Source organism: Tursiops truncatus, chromosome 8 (assembly GCF_011762595.2).
Source record: "Tursiops truncatus isolate mTurTru1 chromosome 8, mTurTru1.mat.Y, whole genome shotgun sequence".
NCBI classification, from domain to species: domain Eukaryota; kingdom Metazoa; phylum Chordata; class Mammalia; order Artiodactyla; family Delphinidae; genus Tursiops; species Tursiops truncatus.
In genome coordinates, this window is record NC_047041.1 from 72,536,461 (window position 1) to 72,556,612 (window position 20,152).

At 39.1% G+C, this 20,152-nt stretch overlaps 1 protein-coding gene across 8 annotated transcripts in view; it reads left to right on the plus strand.

Annotated features, from left to right (window-relative positions):
* The first annotated feature begins 943 nt into the window (after window positions 1-943).
* PRMT3 (protein arginine methyltransferase 3) overlaps window positions 944-20,152 on the plus strand; it is a 135,402-nt gene continuing 116,193 nt past the window's right edge. For 2 of the 8 annotated variants that reach the window (XM_033862634.2, XM_019948375.3), the window contains exons 1-8: window positions 944-1,089; window positions 1,313-1,448; window positions 3,090-3,172; window positions 4,669-4,718; window positions 5,337-5,439; window positions 12,570-12,729; window positions 14,060-14,204; window positions 18,940-19,005. In XM_033862634.2, the coding sequence (XP_033718525.1) occupies window positions 1,062-1,089; window positions 1,313-1,448; window positions 3,090-3,172; window positions 4,669-4,718; window positions 5,337-5,439; window positions 12,570-12,729; window positions 14,060-14,204; window positions 18,940-19,005 (771 nt within the window). In that variant the 5' untranslated portion in view covers window positions 944-1,061. Of the gene's footprint in view, window positions 1,090-1,311; window positions 1,449-3,089; window positions 3,173-4,668; window positions 4,719-5,336; window positions 5,440-12,569; window positions 12,730-14,059; window positions 14,205-18,939; window positions 19,006-20,152 lie in introns of those variants that run through there. The other 6 variants (XM_004317677.4, XM_019948377.3, XM_019948373.3 and 3 more) reach the window with 6 other exon arrangements.

Sequence of the window (20,152 nt, forward strand, 5' to 3'; positions counted from 1 at the left end):
TCAAACACTGTTGTGACTAAAGACGGGAAGAAGAAAGGAAAAAGTAAATGGTAGGTGATAAGAAAGAAACTAACAGGAGGCTGCTGGAATGACAGTGGAAACTACTTTAGAAAAGATGACCTGAGGAAGGACTTTCTGGCTGAGACAAAAAGTACCCTTTTGTAGAACATTCTTAGCAAAGACCTTGAGGTGGGAAAATGATTAGCACCGAAAAAAAGGCTGGAGGATGGGGCCCAAGGTGGAGGGTTGAGGTGAGATGTTAGGCGGATTATGCAGAGCCTGGTAGGCCGTGGTAGTCAATTTAACTGGATAAACTTGTGCCAAGCCCAGTGCTAGCACCTGGCACTAGAACTTGGGACATACACTTTAAAGACTGAACTCCTTAAAAAAGCCCTCGAGGCTCTGGCTCCTGTGTGGCCCCTGGTACACCCACTGGCCCCTGCAGTTCCCTCCCCAGCCGCACCCCACGGGGACCAGGGAGCCCCGGAACCAGTGTGGAGTACCAGCCTCTCTCCTGCGTTCGACCTCCTCCGTCACCAGAGGGCGCAGCGAGCAGGTCGCCCCCCCACTAACCGCTCATCCCTCGAATAAGGGACGCACAGGGGGCGCGATGCCGACTGCAGAACCGCTTCCACCTCTGGGCTCTGAGCCGCGGTTTAGGACCTCCCGCTAAGGCCTGCCGCATCCCGAGGAGAAAACAAAAGCCAGGTCCAAGCCTGCAACGCCCAGCCCCGGTTTCAGCGCTTACTCGGCGCGCGCTGCATCAACCCTGCGGCAGGAGGCGGAGCCCGGGCTCTCGCCCCGCCCACCCCAGCTCACGTGAACAACGCCGCGGCCCCGAGGCCGGAAGCGCTTGCGAGCCGGCGTGCACGCGCTCCTGTTTCCAGGCGCCGCAGGGTTCCCGGAGCTTCGGCCCCACCGCGTGCCCGCGCGCGCCCTCACGCTCACACTCACGCTCGTTCCCGGGTTCTCGGGCGGGGAGGGCTCGGAGGCAGTTGCGCCTGCGCTGCCCAGCCTGGTCCCCGCCCCCAGGCGCGCCGGGCTCTAGCGGCACCGCCGCCATGTGTTCGTTAGCGTTGGGCGCAGATGGTGGGTACCCCGGCCCCTCAGCACCTAGGCCGCGACCCCGTGGGGCCGGTGAAAGCCCCTCCCCTCCCCCTGCGCCCGGGACGCGGAGCCGGGGTGGTGGGGCCCGCAAAGAGGGAGGTGGGGGGGAGGGCCCGCCGGGCCCAGAGCGTTCTCGCTTTGCTGCCCCTCGTCCGCCCTCCTGGCACTGGGGTCCGAGGCAGAGCTGACCGTTTGCGTGTGCTAGGCGGCCGGGGCGCTGTGGAGGAGGAGGAGGACCTGCCAGGACTGTCAGACAGCGGTGACGAGGCCTCCTGGGAGGATGCGGAAGATGCCGATCTCCCCCACGACAAGCAGCAGACCCCCTGCCTGTTCTGTGACAGGTTCGTCCACCTCAGCGCGAGGCGCCAGCCCTAGGGTGGCCGGGCCCCGTGGGTCTGTGTGGTCTGCTCCTCTGGAGTCCAGCCCAAGTGGCTGCCCTGGAAGTCTGGAGCCCGTGCTTTGGAGTGAGGGTTTGTTGAGCCGGAAGACCCACAGTGGTTTCCAGGGAGGAACCATGAACTGGAAGCCAGGTTACACTGCTTCACTTTGACGGGCCTCAGTTTCCTCTTGTGTAAAATGAAAGGGTTCTGGGCCGGATCTGTGGTTCCCACATCTGGTTGTGCACCTCTGTCACCTGAGACACTTAAGAAAAAAATACACAGATGCTAAACTGCACCTCAGTCCTTCTAAATCAGGGATAGGGTCTAGGAATCCGTTTCTACAAAGACGCTAGCTGAAGTGATTCTAAAGAGTAACAAGTTTGGGAGTCACTAAACTTGATTAATCCCTCAACCTTCTAGAACCGTTCAGGCTCTCCCATTCTATAATTCTTTGACAGTTAGAAAGCTTATCAGGTGTAATAGTTCCATTTGAGCCGTTTAAAGAATCACCTTTGTTAGGGGCTCCCCCCCGCAATTGAAGGGGAAGGAATTGATACTATTTTCACTTAGGGAAAAAGACGCTGCAATACCAGTAACTTGTTCAAAGTCACAAAGCTGTGGTTTGTCTTATAACCAAATCCATGTTTTTTCCACTTAAAATTCTGCCTCTTCATCTTTGACTTTGGCTGCTGTCCTGGGCAAGTGGGCGTGAAAGAGGCCTGGTTGGCACTGGCCAGTGTTACTTTAATAAACATTTTACCAGTATCCCCTGAGTCTCAGCATGGTGCTGATTGGTGGTATATTAGCTTCTGATGATTCGTCATTGTTCCCACGTGTAGCCTCATGTGGGTAGGTACGGGATGTCTGCATATACTGTAGTCGTCAAAAAATAATATTTATTGAGCATCAGGGAGGTACTTCTTTGTGATAGGCTGTGTAAATACTGTATAAATAAGCTCTCTCGGTAAACGTTTGTTGAAAACTGCTGCATATGTGCTAAGCATATAGAAGAGGTAATGCAGGCTCTCTGCCGTGTGTTCTTATTACACGTCCTTCAGTTTTGCAGGTCACAGAATAAAGGAGCTTGACCCTCACAGTGTCTATAATACAAATCCTTGGGGAGCACTGTAAGACCACTTTTTGAAATATGGCACTTTGGGAATTTACCAGCTATAAAATTACATTTTATGCTTTATTTCTAAAAGCAGTTTGAGCTGTGTCAGTTCAGAGCCTCTGAAAGCAGAGTTGATACTTAGAGGAGAAAAGAATCTTATGCAGTGAATTTTTCAGGTCTTAAGAGACACAGTCTATCAAAGGGAGTTCTCTTTCTTAGAAGCCTTATGATAAATTGAGTGCTATTATTTGGCAAATTCAGCTCAACATTTTAAAGGGTGGTTTGTTTTAGGTGTAAAATGGGACTCAGAAGTACTAATTCTCTTTAGGAGTGCTGGGTTCCTCTCTACAGCTGTGTTTGGTTTTTTTTAATTAATTGGAAGTAAAACTGGAAACCTGCAGTGAGGGGGAAAAGTTTATATCTAACATGAAGTCAATATTTAGACTTCTTAGGAGACTATTTCATGAAGCTGTTGCTTGGTTTTTCAGGTTATTTACATCTGCTGAAGAAACATTTTCACACTGTAAGTCTGAGCATCAATTTAATATTGATAACATGGTTCATAAACATGGTGAGTAATTTTTAGAATAAAGAAAATTTTAGTTGAGAAATTTAAATTCAAACATTATGTTTTTCCAGACCATTCCTTTCCTGTACAAATCCAATATAGTGAAACACATGACAACAACTTATGAAAATGGCGTGTTTTTGACAAATGGCTTTTGAGGAAAGATTGATAAATAAGTCATTCTTCTAGATATGATTGACTGTATTTAAGCTTAAATTGCCTTCACAACGAAAAAGGAAAAAAAAACCCAAAAAATCCTTGGCATGTGATTACATTTTAATCATTTTAGAATTAGGAAGACAAGGGGCGTGGATATTAGAATTAGGGAGAGCAAAGGATAGAGGTGGTCTTTGGAAAAGGAGGTGGATCATTATGAAAAAAGACAACTTATCAGGTCAAAGCATAACATGGACTTCAAGGCATACAAGATTGAGTTTTATAAGGAGTTTGGTAAGAGAGTGTGGAAAAAGCGAGTGCTAAAGTTAAGGTGGTAATCCAGAGATTCAGCTGATGATTCTATTGAAACTTGCATCTAAACATACTTAAAATTAAAGCCTTCTAATTTAAACGAATATAGAAGAGCTACAGTATCCCACTAATATTAACTAAATACAGAATTGGCTTTTTGGTCCCTGTATTTACTAACAACTAGAAAGGACCTTACTGAAGAATACCAAATATTAGGCAGATTTGGGGTCTCAGATAAACATATGATACAGTATGTTTATGAATCATAAATTCAACTGCAACTACTTTTGTAAGATACAAGTGACTTAGTTTCATTTTTTTTCATGTTTTTAATGTGCATTTTAAAACTGAATTGAAACCGTACTTTATATTATTTTATATCTTTTTCAATACCAAATAGGGGCTTTTGTGTGCTATTACGCATATGAAACATTTTTATATGCTGGTATGTTCTCATAACAGTATTTCTCATGACAAATAATAATTGGTTGGGTATGCTATTGCTTTCCCTTATTTTAAATGCTGCTTCATTTCTGAAAAGATGAGAACCAGATAACAAGCCTCACTATTTTTTTCATTTGCATCATTTAACTTAATGTAAAATCTAGTATACTTTGTATACTCTGTGTCCTGGCAAAATTACAGTTTGGTAGGTACCATAAAAATTGGGTATTTAGAAACTTTAGTATCAACTCTCGTATTAGCTGCCAAATACTTGGTAAAATCAAGGGCCTAATTTTCCTCATCTGTATTGTTCTGATAAGTGAGTAGAATTCTAAAAATTAATTTCCGATTTTTCAGAAATGCAAGAAAAGCACTTAAAAATTTGTCCTTTCTGGCTTTTTCTCAATTAAAATATTCTGAAGTGTCAGAGTTACTGTTTCTAGTTCTTAATAAAAAATTCAAAACTTTTAAGTAGTAGTTGAGAGGACAGAAATATTTTATTGTCTAACCAGAGAAGCATCTTCGGAGCAGGTTAATGAAACAAAACTCATGTTAAAATAAGTGAATTATTTTTTTTTCCCTTTTAGGACTTGAATTTTATGGATACATTAAACTAATAAATTTTATTAGACTTAAGGTAAGGTGGTAGCTTAATCTACAATTTTGTTTAAAACCTAAAGAAGTACTACAGTGATTATCAATGCACCGATTTTTAAAAGAATATGAGGAACTGCTGTATAAGGAACTGTTATAAATTTGACACTCATCATATTGGGGGAATCATGGACATCAGGAACTAGCACAACATACAGCACCAAGTAAATAGATACATACCATACTTAAGTGTGGTTTTTAATTTTGTGTAAGAGATGAATCAATGTTATGTGGCAAAGTAATTCACTGTCAGATAAAGGGGAATACTGATAGTCTTTCTGTAAAATCAGAAATAATTTCTAGTGCGATTTTTAAGTGCTTTGGTTACTCTTTTTGTTCTGTTTTTTAAATACTTTGTTCTAGTCAGTTGATGTTTATATTGCCATTTCCTCAAAATCCAAACAATATAAAACTGTGCATTGAAACAATTAAGCAGTCATCCAGTCAAGTTAATGAAATAGCCAGTGAACATAGACTGTTTAAATAGAGATTTTGTGTGATGTAGACATGATTTCCTTTTTGTTTAATTTTCCCAGTTTTTTGGTAGGGGGATTTTGTGATTATGTGCAGTGAAAAAATATGCAATTAATTTTACTTCCAGAATCCTCCAGTTGAATATATGAATTCCATATACAACCCAGTGCCTTGGGAGAAAGAAGAGTATTTAAAGCCGGTATTAGAAGATGACCTTTTACTTCAATTTGGTAAGATGAACATATGGTATCTACTTTAAAGCAGGGTCATTTGTTATGGCAAAATAGTGGTTAGGTGTTACAGGAAAATATATCATCCCCTTGATTCTCTAAAGACCTCGTCAGGTAGTTGGTTTCAGAGGGAACGTTAAGTCACTTAGAAAGTGAGAGTCACACTAACGGTTACCAGGGAGGAATATGAGCTTGGGTTAAACATTGTGTAAAAGATGTTTTGAAACATAGGGAGACTTGAGAGAATAATTTTTAGTTGTCAGACTGATTTTTAATGTAATTAAAATCGATGAAATTTTAAATTTAAATAAAAAAAATTAAATCAGTATATTTAATATTTAATAGATTTAAGTAAATTTAATAATATTGCTGTTTTTACCTCATAATACAATCAGATACATGACTTTTCTTAAGACATCTAATTTATGGAGCTTTTGTTTTGGTGCAGGACAGATTCCACGAAAATTCCCCACGTATACTAACTCTTAAGCCTCCCTTGTGGCAGGGTCACTCGTCTTTTGACTGTAGCTTTCTTAGTTTCTTGCTCTGTGCTTTGGTTCATTCCTTATTGAACAGGAATCTTAGGAAAATTCTGTTGGCTCTCTATAGGTCTAATTTGTTGGAGTTCATGATTTATTATTATTTTTTAAATTTATGCTTTCTTTCATGTTTTTTGTGCTAGTTAGGTGAGATAGAGGGGTTTGCTGTCTTCGGATCAGCAAGACCATTCTAAACAGACACATACCTTCTCAGATAGTAGTTTGACAGTGTGTATTTGGGCAGTCCTTTGGTAAGTGGGAACTGTGGAAAACCACTCATTTCCTTGAGAAGTACCATCAAGAGAAGTTGTGTGCAGTGTGATGCAGTAGTAAGAACCTTAATGTAGGATTCAGGAACTAAGTGACCCTGGACAAAGCACTTAAGCTTTTTGTTTTTTAGGTCTTCATCTATAAAATGAGAACTAGGGCCAGATTTCCAACTTTCTACCTCTAAAATTTGGTGAGGCCTAGGTTGATTCTTTCCCATTTTTACAACTTCTATTAAATTTTATTTCTCCTCAAAGTAACCAAAGTGATCTCTTTGATACATGACAAAGTGCCCACTAGGTGTTCTTTGTGACTCCCTAAACTCGAAATTGAACACTCACAGGTTGAAAGTAGTATGTTAAATACTTTAGAAATATGAAGAAATGAATCCTTCACATTGGGAGCCCACAATCTAATAGTAGGAGTGTTTTGTTTTTGAATGACTGTCCTGTATTATAAGATAAGGTGGAATATAGTAAGTTTCATGAGAAGTAGGAAGAATAGTGCAGTTCAGAAGAGAAAGAGATTACTCAGATCAACAGATACCGAGTGCTATTTGCTGGTCACTATGGATACAGATCGGTATTGATCTCTTCACTCTCCAAAGGTATATTAACTTAACTTCTTTCAGACTTAATTTTAATTTATAAAAAGGTGATAATGACACCTACCTTATAAAATTGTTACAAAGATAATGCATATTAGCACAGTGCCTGTCAGAGAGTAAGTGCTTAATGAAGGAGAATTTATTGTTATTAGTAAATAAGTTCTAAGGAGTTTAGATGAAGAAGTCACGACCGAGCTCTGAAACAGTTAAGGGGCCTAGTAAAGGAGGTGGAACTTGAATTGGGCATGCTAGTTAGTGCACCGCCCGTGCCTCTCAAAGGATCTGTGGGACTTCCCTGGCGGCCTGGTGGTTAGGACTCCATGCTTCCACTGCAGGGGGCACGGGTTTGAACCCTGGTCAGGGAACTAAGATCCCACAAGCCGCACGGCACAGCCAAAAAAAAAAAGCAAAAGATCTGTTCTCCTGGCCATTGGTGTAGAGAGATGGAAGAGAAGGTTCTTCATTCTCATGGCTCCTGGCTTGATTACTGACTATTTCACCTGCACTGTCTTTCAGTAAATAGTTATTGAGCATCTGCTTTGTATTAGGCTTTGAGAATATAAAGATGACTAAATTTAAAAAGGAGATAACTAAGAAAATAGGCAATGAAAGTACAGTGTAAGTGGGGAGAAGTAACTATACTGATGGAGAAACCTGGCAAACACTGCCTTAGCCAGGTAATGAAGGTTAACATCATTGGTGATGTAATGTCAGTGGTATGGACCCTTTATATCATGTGATGAGAATGGCACTTTACCTCAGTGGTCTTCCTCCCAGGCCAGTAATCTCAGTCTAACCATGAAAAACCGTGAGACAGACACAAAGTGAGGGACATTCTACAGACTGCCTGACCAGTACTCCTCGAAACTGTCCATGTCAAGGGAAGCCTGAGAAGCTGTTGTAGCCAAGAGGGGCTTAAGGAGACATGACAACTAAACATATGTGGTATCCTGGATGGGATCTTGGGACAGAAAGGGGACATTAGAGGAAGACTAATGAAATCTGAGTGAATAAAATGGAGTTTAGTTAATTTTTTTTAAAGTATGGTATAATATTTGAAACATATTCCACAAAGGGTTAATATCCTTTTTACATAAAAGACTCTTGAAAATTAAGGGACAAAGGATCAAAACAGTTGATAGAAAAATGGGGAAAAATTCTACCAAAAAGAGGTAGGAAAATAGCCCAATAGCAAGATACCATTTCTCACCTCTCAGACTGGTAAAAATTTTTACAATGTGACAACACATTCTGTTGACAAAGCTGTGGAGAGACAGGCACTGTCCTAAGATTGCTAGTAGAATGCAGATTTAGCAATACCTAAAAAACTGAACATGCGATTTTTTTTTTTTTTTTTTTTGCTGTACGCGGGCCTCTCACTGATGTGGCCTCTCCCATTGCGGAGCACAGGCTCCGGACGTGCAGGTTCAGCGGCCATGGTTCACAGGCCCAGCCGCTCCGCGGCATGTGGGATCTTCCCGGACCGGGGCACGAACCCATGTCCCCTGCATCGGCAGGCGGAGTCTCAACCACTGCGCCACCAGGGAAGCCCAGTAATGTTTTTTATAGCCTTCATATAATCAAAAAAATCAACAATTGAAACAACGAGGATATATGTATACAAGGGTGGTGCTGGTGCGAAATGGAATGCAGGCACTAACAGATGAACTGAACTGTAATACAAAGGAATAATGTAACCATACTGCAGGGAGTGGGGAGGAAAAGAACTAGGTGAGTAACTGAAACCTTTAATGGATGTTGTGCTGAGGCTACAGATAAAAAGAACTGCATCAACGTTGTAATCCAGTAAGAAAAGGCATTTCTTGCAGGGTAAGAATTAGCAATTCTGACGCTATTTTTGTGTATGCTAGAATGGAACATGTAAGTTAATAATTTATGGATGGGGCTTCCCTGGGTGGCACGGTGGTTAAGAATCTGCCCGCCAGTGCAGGGGACACGGGTTTGAGCCCTGGTCCGGGAAGATCCCACATACCGTGGAGCAACTAAGCCCATGCGCCACAACTACTGAGCCTGCGCTCTAGAGCCCGCAAGCCCAACTACTGAAGCCCGCACGCCTAGAGCCCGTGCTCTGCAACAAGAGGAGCCACCACAATGAGAAGCCTGCTCACTGCAACGAAGAGCAGCCCCTGCTCACCACAACTAGAAAAAGCCCACACACAGCAACAGAGACCCAACACAGCCAAAAATAAAAAAATAAAATTAATAAATTTATTTTAAAAAATTATGGATAAAAGCCAGGTTTCTCACAGTTGGAGAATGAGGTTTCAGATAGGGAAATGAAGGATGAAATGAGTCCTGTGTTGACAAATTGGAATCAGAAGTGTCAGTGTAAATTCATAGTTTTTCTTATACAGACAGACAGATACAGAAATGTAGATGTGTGTGTGTGGGGGGGGGGGGGTTAGTATAATACATATACTTCCGAGCTGTGCTGAAAGGGCCTAGAAAAACCCCAGTAGCAATGATCATACCTAGTGCCCAGATCTTGATTTATAATCCTTTATTAATAAAAGGAACCAAGGGTCCTTAGAGAGGTGATTGATTTCCAGGTGGGGCAGGGAAAATACAAGATAAGTCTAGGACACCTTGTTCCAGAAAATTAGGAAGTACTTAAGAAAAAGTGGGGGAAGAGGGGACTTAACTTAAAGAACACAGGAACCAACCTGAAGGACCTCCTAGTGGCCAAAGCTAGAAAAATTTAATCAATACAGAAAATGACAGTATTGGGTTTTAACCCATAGGATAAAGTAAATGTCCATGAATTCTTCTTGACATGAATAAGCAACCAAATAAATGGGAAGGAGTAGCTCCACTTCAGCATAGAATTCCTGTTAATAAATGTCAAAGGAAAAAGAGAAACAGAAAATCAGCATTAGGCAAACACCATGGTAGTAACTTGCAGAAAAGAGCAACCCATGCATGCTAAGATTAGTGGGTGAAAATTTAGGCGAGTGAGATAGGATTTGCATAGTTCAAAGTATGTCCTCCAAGAAATTTAACTACAAAGGAGCTGTTAAACTTTTGAGTGGAAAAACTGAGCAGACACTACCATAACCAAGTGATCAAGGTTTACATCACCAGTAATAAGTGTACTGACGCCATGAACCCCTTGGTGTAATGCTCTGAGGAGGCAATGTCATTTCTCTGCTGTTCTTGCCAAAAATGTTAACCTCATTCTAATAATGAAAAATCATCAGATGATCCCAGGTTGAGGGACAGTCTACTAAATTACTGATCAGTGTTCTTCAAAAATGTCAAGATACAGTAATTGGGTGCAGTATTCTATAAATAATTCATGGTGCTGAATATTTTTGTTCAGATCTTTTATGTCTTTTTGGATTTTTAAAAATCTACCTCTATCGGTTGTTGATAGGGGTGTATTTAAAATCTCTGACTGTGATTAGAGGATTGTCTTTTTTTGCCATTCTATCAGCTTTTGCTTTGTGTATGTTGAACCTCTTTTGTGAGGTTTATTCTCATTTATAATTGTTATGTCTTCCTGATAAATTGACTATTTTTGTGTGTGTGTGTGTGGTACGCGGGCCTCTCACTGTTGTGGCCTCTCCCGTTGCGGAGCACAGGCTCCGGACACGCAGGCTCAGCAGCCATGGCTCACGGGCCCAGCCGCTCCGCGGCATGTGGGATCCTCCCAGACCGGGGCACGAACCTGCGTCCCCTGCATCGGCGGGCAGACTCTCAACCACTGCGCCACCAGGGAAGCCCTAAATTGACTATTTTTATGGTAGTTTTCAGCTGCCAAAATGAAGTATCCAGGTGATTTGAACCTCCTGAGACAGAATGTAGATGTGGAAGTTCATCTTCCTGAATATGGTTTAGGACTTTAAATTAGACTGTTTTGATATATTATAGTTATGCATCGTAATGTTTACTGAATTTTTTCTCCTTTTCAAAGCTATACATTTAATATATAATTATCTGTGTACAGTTGGCCGTCATATCTGGGAGTTCTGCATTTTTGGATTCAACCAACCTTGGATCAGAAATATTCAGGAAGGGCTTCCCTGGTGGCGCAGTGGTTGAGAGTCCGCCTGCCGATGCAGGGGACATGGATTCGGGCCCAGGTCTGGGAAGATCCCACATGCCGCAGAGCGGCTGGGCCCGTGAGCCATGGCCGCTGAGCCTGCGCATCCGGAGCCTGTGCTCCGCAATGGGAGAGGCTACAACAGTGAGAGGCCCACGTACCGCAAAAAAAAAAAAAAAAAAAATTCAGGAAAAAAAAATTCCAGAAATTCAGAAAGTAAAACTTGAATTTGCTGCCCAGTGACAATTATTTACATTGTATTTATAACTATTTGTATAGCATTTACATTGTGTTAGGTATTATAAAGAATCTAGAGATGATTTAAAGTGTTATATGTAAATACGCCATTTTATCCAAGGGCGTGAGCATCTGCGGGTTTTGGTATCCGAGGGAGGGGGGTCCTGGAACAAATCCCCCACAGATACCAAGGGACAACTGTGTTATTAATGCTAACAGCTTTTATTCTGTTTTGTGTCCCCTGCATCGGCGGGCGGACTCTCAACCACTGCGCCACCAGGGAAGCCCGAATCTGTAGTTTTTTAAAGCAACGGGTCAGTATTCTGCTAGACTGTTTAGAGTTTCGTGGCACACCATACTGCTTTTATAACAAGTTCAATTTAGGCTCTAGTCTCTAAGTTATAATATTATCATGTATTTGTGAAGCTTAGTTATTTTGTCCCAGCTCTAAAGAAGTGTTGCAGGTAAAAACTGAATAGGAAAAAAAAAAGTCGTGTTTCCCTCAGAGCTGTACTGAGGAGACAGTGTATTATCTACATTGTTTTCATTGCTTTATGTTGATTCAACAGTTAATTAGACGGGTCAGTGGACATTGGGATTTTGTAAAACTCACTAGTTCCATATATTAACTTCTGTTTGCAGAGTTAATGATTTACATATATTAACTTCTGTAGCAGAAGTTAATGATTTACATATAGTGAAATTAAATTTAAATCAAGAATTTTTAATAATATTAGGAATTAGGATATTTAATAATGTCAGCAATAAGACAGTGTATAGATTGCATACCACCTTACCCATGATGAAAAAGTTATTGAATGTACAGAATTCCTTACCTACACACTGTCCTTAAGGAATATCTAAATGTCATACCTGTTACTCTACTGATAAAGACCCAGAGGCTGGAGGTGGCCCTGTGTGGTGGCAAGAACACGGGCTGGGAAGGCAGGCATGGGTTTGAATTGTAGTTCCTTCATTAAACAGCTGCATGACTTTGGGCTAGTCAGTTTCTCTGAAATTTATTTTTCCCATGTCTTAAAATAGGGATAAATGTTTATATTTTAGGTTTGTTTTGAAGATGGAATGAGATGTAATGCATGAACTTGAAAGATACCTGATGATCAATAAATATGAGTTTTTTCCTTCTACTTTTTAATTTCTTCCTGGGTTTGGTTCAGTACAATTAATGCTTATTTATGTGTTCAGTTTAGCCAACTAGTGAAAAGTTTAGACTAACAGCATGCTCTTTAAACTCAAATTGGAATAGTTTGGATATTAAATATTTATTTAATTAAAAGTACTAATTTTTCTCAGTTGGCCGCATAATAGGCACTTAGTATATACTTATTCGTAACACATTTGTATGTGCTTCATTGTTATAAGATGGCCTGATAGAAATGTCCATTTGTTTATTTAGATGTAGAAGATCTTTATGAACCCGTGTCAGTTCCATTCTCATACCCCAGTGGACTCAGTGAAAATACATCAGTTGTTGAAAAATTGAAACACATGGAAGCCAGGGCACTGTCTGCTGAAGCTGCGTTAGCTGGAGCGCGTGAGGATCTGCAAAGAATGAAGTAATTTATCAATCTTACAGAAAATTAATTGTTTAGATCCCCAAAATAATATAATTCATAAAAAGAATATGGTAAAATATTTCATATACTGGAAAGCACAGTGTAGATATTTAATTTCAATAATATTAAAGGTATGCAGTATTTTTTATACATTGTGGATGTCGTTGATTAACATAAAATTCTGTAGTTTTTATCTGTCCTCTTATATTTCTTTATAATTACTTTTGTACTAATGATAATTGTTCTGGGGAGTGTGTTCCTCCTGAGTGCTTTTTGTTCCTTGATATTGCCTTCCTTTGAATTACCTTATTTCTGATAGATTTCTCCATTTTACTTTTTCTCTCCTGGACTTTTTAAAGTGTAGGGATTAATACTTTTTAGGCTTGTGGAAAATACAGGGTTGAAATTTTTGTTTTTAAAGAATCACAATATAATTATGATGAAGTATATAATCAGAAAACCAGCTACATAGGATGGTTTTCTCTAGTGAGTAAATTAACATTCTGCTGGCTTAGTACTTGTCAGAATTTAATGTGCATACGAATCATCTGGGTATCTCGTTAAACTAGATTCTGATTCAGGAGGCCTGAAATAGGTAGTGTCTGAGGTTCTGCATTACTACCAAGTGTATATACCTCTAGCTTAACCTATTAGATTTGTAAGTTGGTTGCTATTGCCCAATTACCCATTTTTGATGGTTTGCCAGAATGTCCAGCAGGAAAAATAGTATAGCTGATTGTAGTTTCCCTTTTTCTGAGATTTTATGCTGGGTAATCTATTATGTGCCTCTTTACACTTCTCTCCCATATATACCTCATAGATTCTTGATGTGTTGTTATCAGAGAAGGAGCTGAGTTTTAGAGCCTGAGCAGATGGTGTTGATGTGTGTAAATAATTCCCAGTTTGGGTCTGCTTTCTGCCTATATAACCCTTCCATGAGATACTATGGTTTTAAAGAATATTCATAGCATTGGAATATGCTATATTGATTCAGCTGCTAAAATAAGATTTTGGAACAATAGAAATAATAAAGTTGAATAAAGTCATAGTGTGCTTATTTTGTTCACTTGAAAGATAAAACAGCCATAGCCTGCAGCTGGCAGTGCTTTTGTGATTTGTAGAAGGAATGCTTCCAACTGGGTTTGAATATGCCATTGCTTAAGATCCAGCAGGGGGAGCTTTCCGTGCTTAAGATAGAATGTGATTTAGAAGGCTCATCACACCCCGCACTCCCTCCCCCCCTCCCCCTTCCTCTTCCTCAGCCTCTAGCCTTTCCTTTTTTCATGGTCCAGTAAACTTGTCTCAAGGGTGTATTTCAAATTGATTACAGACAATTTGCTCAGGATTTTGTGATGAACGCAGATGTCAGAACCTGCTCATCATCTACAACTGCCATTGCAGACCTCCAGGAGGATGAGGATGGTGTTTATTTCAGCTCATACGGGCATTATGGGATACATGAAGAAATGCTAAAGGTTAGAAAAGAGCACAAACGTACCAAATCCATACTAAAGGAAAAATAGAGTAAAGAAGGTTCTTAATACATATGGGAGAACTGCTTTTTCGGTTTTTGTTTTTTTTGAGAACTGCTTTTTAAATCTTTTTGGTGCTTGATAGCTCATCTTGCATTGAAAAGATTATAGAAGCATCAGAGACACTGTAAATTCTGTTTAAGATCATTATTAATCTTTATTATGAGATTACCTTTTGCTGGGAATAGAACATTCGAAAAAATTGCTGATGATTTTAGTCTTCTCAAGAGCAACTTTTAAATAGGAAGAAAAATACGTTTGCCTTTTAATGTGTGAAGGAAATGATTAATTTTAGTGTTTTAATTAGCAGTACTGACTTTAGTTTGGGCGAATAATAATTCTTTGGTACAAAGTTAATTATAAATAATTCTCACAGTTGTTACGGCATTACTTTTTTACATTTGAAATCATTGCTATATAGAAGAATTTCCTAAATCAGATACTTGAATTTGGTTGGTTTTAAGTTTTATAATGGTAATGTCCATATAAACTATAAGTAGATTTCTAGGTATACCTGGTATATTATGTACATTTTATCATGTATTATAGATTATAAAATAGCAAAATGGTTTTTTAATTCAGTAAAACTGAAAATATCTAACTAGAGTAAAATAAATGTTGGAGTGTAAAAATTACTGAAAACTTTAATGTTTATCTCTGTGAATTTTAGATGCCACTACTTTTTTTTCTTAAAAACCAACAAATGAAAAATTCCTTTCTGAATCCTTCCTCAAAAGATTGGTTTATTTTACGGACACCCCAAGACTGTGTTCCTTGAAACATGCCCATTTAAGATAACCAGGGGTAGTTAATGAGTATATATTTTGTTGAGTCAGTTTTGCAGGATCACAGAGTGGAGGTTTGCTGATTAATAGTAATTGTAATTACTTGGGGTCTTTTAAAGCAATGTCATGTCATTTCTTTGCTAATGACTTGTCACAGTTGGTTGTGCTTTTTGTTGTCACTTGGGTAGTTGCATAGCATTACAAATAACAGTTATAACTGTTGCTAAGTAATAAATTAAGTCCAGAGTGAATTTGTTTAAAAGAAATTGACATACTCCATTTTCTCTGTTAAAATTAATTTTATTGTGTCTAGAATATTTCCTTTAAAGGAGTTAATCTAAGCCCATGTTTGCCGTTATAAATCACCCCATCAATTTCAATGCCATGAACCTTTAATGCTTTTGATATGGTAATTTTAGTTGGGTTTTTCAGACAGATAAGGCTACTGAGACTCCTAGAAGATAGTACATCTGAGTGCTCTCAGTACAGTCATCAGGGAAATCCAGTTTGGACTTACTTCCAAATCTCTGTCCTGGACCCTTGTAGCTCTGTATCAACAACTAGAGGATCTTTACACCTGATGGAATATTTTAAGTCCTTTTGATGTACATATATATTTAAGAAGTTCCAGCTGGAAGTTTCCAGTGCTGTGTTTTCACTTTTAGAGAATCACTTAAGACTCCTTATTAATATAAGTTTCCATGCCTTAATTCCCCTTTGCTGTTATACAATGTAACCACCTTCTCCTTGGAGATAACTTAAGTCTTTATAGGAAATATGGATATATTTCATTCAAAAAGAACTATTTGTCCATTTTATGTTTTGTTAAGTTACATACTGTGGATGAATATGAAATGTGCCTTATATCAAGCAATATTTCTCCTATTTCTTATCAAAACAGTTCTTAGCACACATAATTTGTTCAAGGTTGTGCTACTACTGGAGTCTCACCTGATCTTTATAAATAAATTAAAATTGAGAAGCCATGCATACAGGACTTATTTTTATGCTTAGAATTGGCCTTTTATAACAATATTATTTGGATTTTTTGTTACTTACTAGTCACAGGTATTTTAATGACACTTTTTTGGCATATGTTGTGATTATAATTATAAATAAAGACAGTTTGTAATCTTATTTTCCAGAGTCAAGGTGAAGATAACTTTTTTGAATTCTAGAGATAATGGGATAGTAGTGGACATTAACTTTCAGAATCCTTTGCCACTTTATCTTTCTGAAGAAGAGTCATTGTTGCTAATGTTATAATTCGGAGATGCATCACTCTCCTTTTTTTTCTCCTCAAGTAAAACATTGTTCATCGTGGTGAACATTTATCACAGATTATAGTACCATTAATTTTTCATTACTGCATTTTCCTCATTGTATCTGCAGCTGACTCTTGCATTCTGTCCACCTTCATGAGCCTATACATTTAAAACATACTGTTACTTATATAGGTAAAATTTATAATACATAACTTTTCTGTTGTCTTTAGTCTTATACTTAATTTTTTTTAATATTGGTAGGAATTATTCCATGACACTGTACTAGCCTTAAAAGATTGTCTTTCTTCTTAATATTGGACCTCTAATTTTATTCTTTTGTGCTTCTTAGTTTTACTAGGTTAGTGCAAAAGATAACTTTATTTCTGTTTATTACCTTATTTTATATTGAAGAGTTAGTCTTTTGTTAGAATAAATTTTTAGAAATGGTTTGAGGGCTAGTCTTTGATTTGCTTGAATTTTCATGTTTAGTGAATTTTCCTCTCAAAAATTCATTTATTAAATTGAAGCTCTGCTATGTCCACAGCACTGTGTTTAGTAGACTTTGAATTTCATTGCACCAGTATGAGCATATGAGCAAAAGCAGATGGATATGTAGGAAGAGACTGGATGAAGGATTGTAGTTGAGCTGAGCAGCAGTGCATGGATTTAGGACAGGAGTTGGGATGCTAGTGATTAAGTTAGAGCAGCGGCGAGGCAGTGTGATTGGTGAGAGCTTTCCGAGTGACTGCCTTCTTGACTGATGTTCACCCTTTGTAGGTTTTGTTGTGTCAGCAAAAATCACTGGTTACAGTGTAAGAAGGCTATAAAAATGGTAGAAATGTATGAAATCGTATGTTTTTTTAAAAAAAGACAGTTTTTAAATTAATTAATACTATGTTTAAATTCATTTAAAACATGAAGTTCTCATAGTAATTCTTTTCTTTAAAATTTATTAATTTTTGGCTGCATTGGATCTTCGTTGCTGCACAGGGGTTTTCTCTAGTTGCGGCGAGCGGGGGTTACTTTTCCTTGCGATGTGTGGGCTTCTCATTGCAGTGGCTTCTCTTGTGGCAGAGCACGGGCTCTAGGCTCAGCTTCAGTAGTTGTGGCACGTGGGCTCCAGTAGTTGTGGCTCGTGGGCTCTAGAGCACAGGCTCAGTAGTTGTGGTGCACGGGCTTAGTTGCTCTGTGGCATGTGGGATCTTCCCAGACCGGGGCTCGAACCCGTGTCCCCTGCATTGGCAGGCAGATTCTTAACCACTGCGCCACCAGGGAAGCCCCATAGTAATTCTTAAAATACACTGAGGGAAAGATTTCAGTTTTTAAAATATGATTTAAAATTTTGTTTGTAAAGCAATTAGAAGTAATTCCATCAGAAAACATGGAATTAATTATGGAATTTCCCTTTTTTAGATCCAGCAATTAAGCAAAACAGCTTGCCTTTTAATTTAAGCCCCTCTTTGTACTTTTTTTTAAATCCCAGTATTGGCATAAAAGTTTTTTTGGAGGGTATGGACTGTGTAAAGTTTTATGTTGTAGTATTTAGTGTAACTACTTTTTCTTTTTTTTTTTTTTTTTTTTTAACCTAGTGTGAAATCGAAAACTAGAATTCCCGGTATGAGTTATTTTTTATCATACTCATTTTACTCACTTGGCAGCAGAGCCCCTTACTGCTGAATTTGCTGTCAGCGTGTGTGTCAGCCGAGGTGATTTAAAAGGAAATCAGCTCTAATGTTCATGCACCAACATAAATGTTAGCATTCAGTGCCTGCCTTGGTCACAGGTCTTGTGAGACTCCATAGTGGAGAAGTCTTGCAATATGGTCTGCGGGGCTCAAGCGATTGACTTTTAGGCTTATAGGCTTTTTTTTTTTTTTTTTTTTGCGGTACACGGGCCTCTCACTGTTGTGGCCTCTCCCGCTGCGGAGCACAGGCTCCGGACACGCAGACTCAGCGGCCACGGTTCACAGGCCCAGCCGCTCCGCGGCATGTGGGATCTTCCCGGGCCGGGGCACGAACCCGTGTCCCTTGCATCAGCAGGCAGACTCTCAACCACTGCGCCACCAGGGAAGCCCTAGGCTTATAGGCTTTTAAGCATCATTTCCTACTACAGACATTTCTAGAAACAAAACAGGATTATAAATCAGATAGGTGCTGATCAGTGACTTTCTTAGGAAACTATACTCAGTTGAGCTTCATTTTTCATACGTAACTGTAACTTTTACATCTATCTAGTTTGGTTCTTTCCTCCCATATTTTAACTTAGTTCTACCACAGGGAATCAGACTCTAGATTCCAGGCCCTATTTAAAGGAGTAAAACATGTTCATCTTCTACTAGCATTATCACTTGAAGTCTTACAGTGCATGTCAAGATGAAAATATGTACATTTTTAAGAACTTAGGTCTTATTTGACTTTCAGTGTTGTTCTTAAACGTTTTCTTTGTGTGTTGTTGCTATTTCCATTCTTTATTATTTTCTTTTAGGAAAAAAAGATTAGGCTTGGTTTTCCAGGCAAATTGTAGCTATGGAAACTAGAAGTGTGTGATAAATTAGCAGATATCTTCCTTAAATATTTTTATTTGTTCAGACTATCCTGTAAACACAATGTCTTCCTCTTTCTACCCTAGGACAAAGTACGAACAGAAAGTTACCGAGATTTTATATACCAAAATCCACATATCTTCAAAGATAAGGTGAGTAGCACAGACTACAGAATTGTACATTTCATGTGGATCTTGGGCAGCAGAAATCCTCTCTTAGGTCATCATTGTGATAGCAGTTGATTTCATGTACACTGGCTTTATTTCATGGAAAACTTTTATGATGCTGCCCTGTGGTGCAGTATACTGATAACAGAAATGCTGATTGGTGCTGTCATTCAATATACTCTTTTTTTTAAAATTGAAATTAATTAAAATTAATTTTTAAATTAATTAATTACAGTGACATAGCTTAGTTAAACTTTGCTTATCCAGATAATTTTGCTTAAACCATATTTTTGGTTTACTGTGATTCCTGTTCATTTCAAATGTATAAGCTCTGTATCAAAGCACTTTTAATTATTATTTTAGTTTGTGTTAATTAGTTACAAATTAATAATTTTAAGAAGTCATTATTGGTAGGTAGGGTCAAATATTATAAGGTACAATTTATTTTATGTGCTTTCTTTTAAGACCTCATTTATTTACCCTTTTATGAGTTACTTTATTTTTTAAATTTTAAAAATTTTTATTCTTGGCTACATTGGGTCTTCGTTGCTGCACGTGGGCTCTCTCTAGTTGCGGCAAGCGGGGGCTACTCTTTGTTCCGGTGTGCGGGCTTCTCATTGCAGTGGCTTCTCTTGTTGCGGAGCACAGGCTCTAGGCGCTCGGGCTTCAGTAATTGTGGCACGTGGGCTCAGTAGTTGTGGCTTGCAGGCTCTAGAGCACAGGCTCAGTAGTTGTGGTGCACGGGCTTAGTTGCTCCACAGCATGTAGGATCTTCCCGGACCAAGGCTCGAACCCATGTCCCCTGCATAGGCAGGCGGATTCTTAACCACTGCACCACCAGGGAAGCCCTGAGTTACTTTAAATTTTACAGTTAGTGTTAATACTGCCTCAGGTTATTTTGAAGGTGATCTTTCACTTTGTATATGGGTGGGTGTGTTAAAAATGTGTCATTTGTTTTTCCTCCCTTGTGAATTTTTCCATTTTTCTTCTTCACTTTCTCCTTCCCTCCCTCTCTACATTGGCATGGTTATCTAAAAGTTCAGGTTTTCTGTTTCTGTTCCTCCTCATTGGAAATTAGTCCACTAATTTAGTCAAATATATTATCGTCTCTGCCACTTATATACTTTTGCTT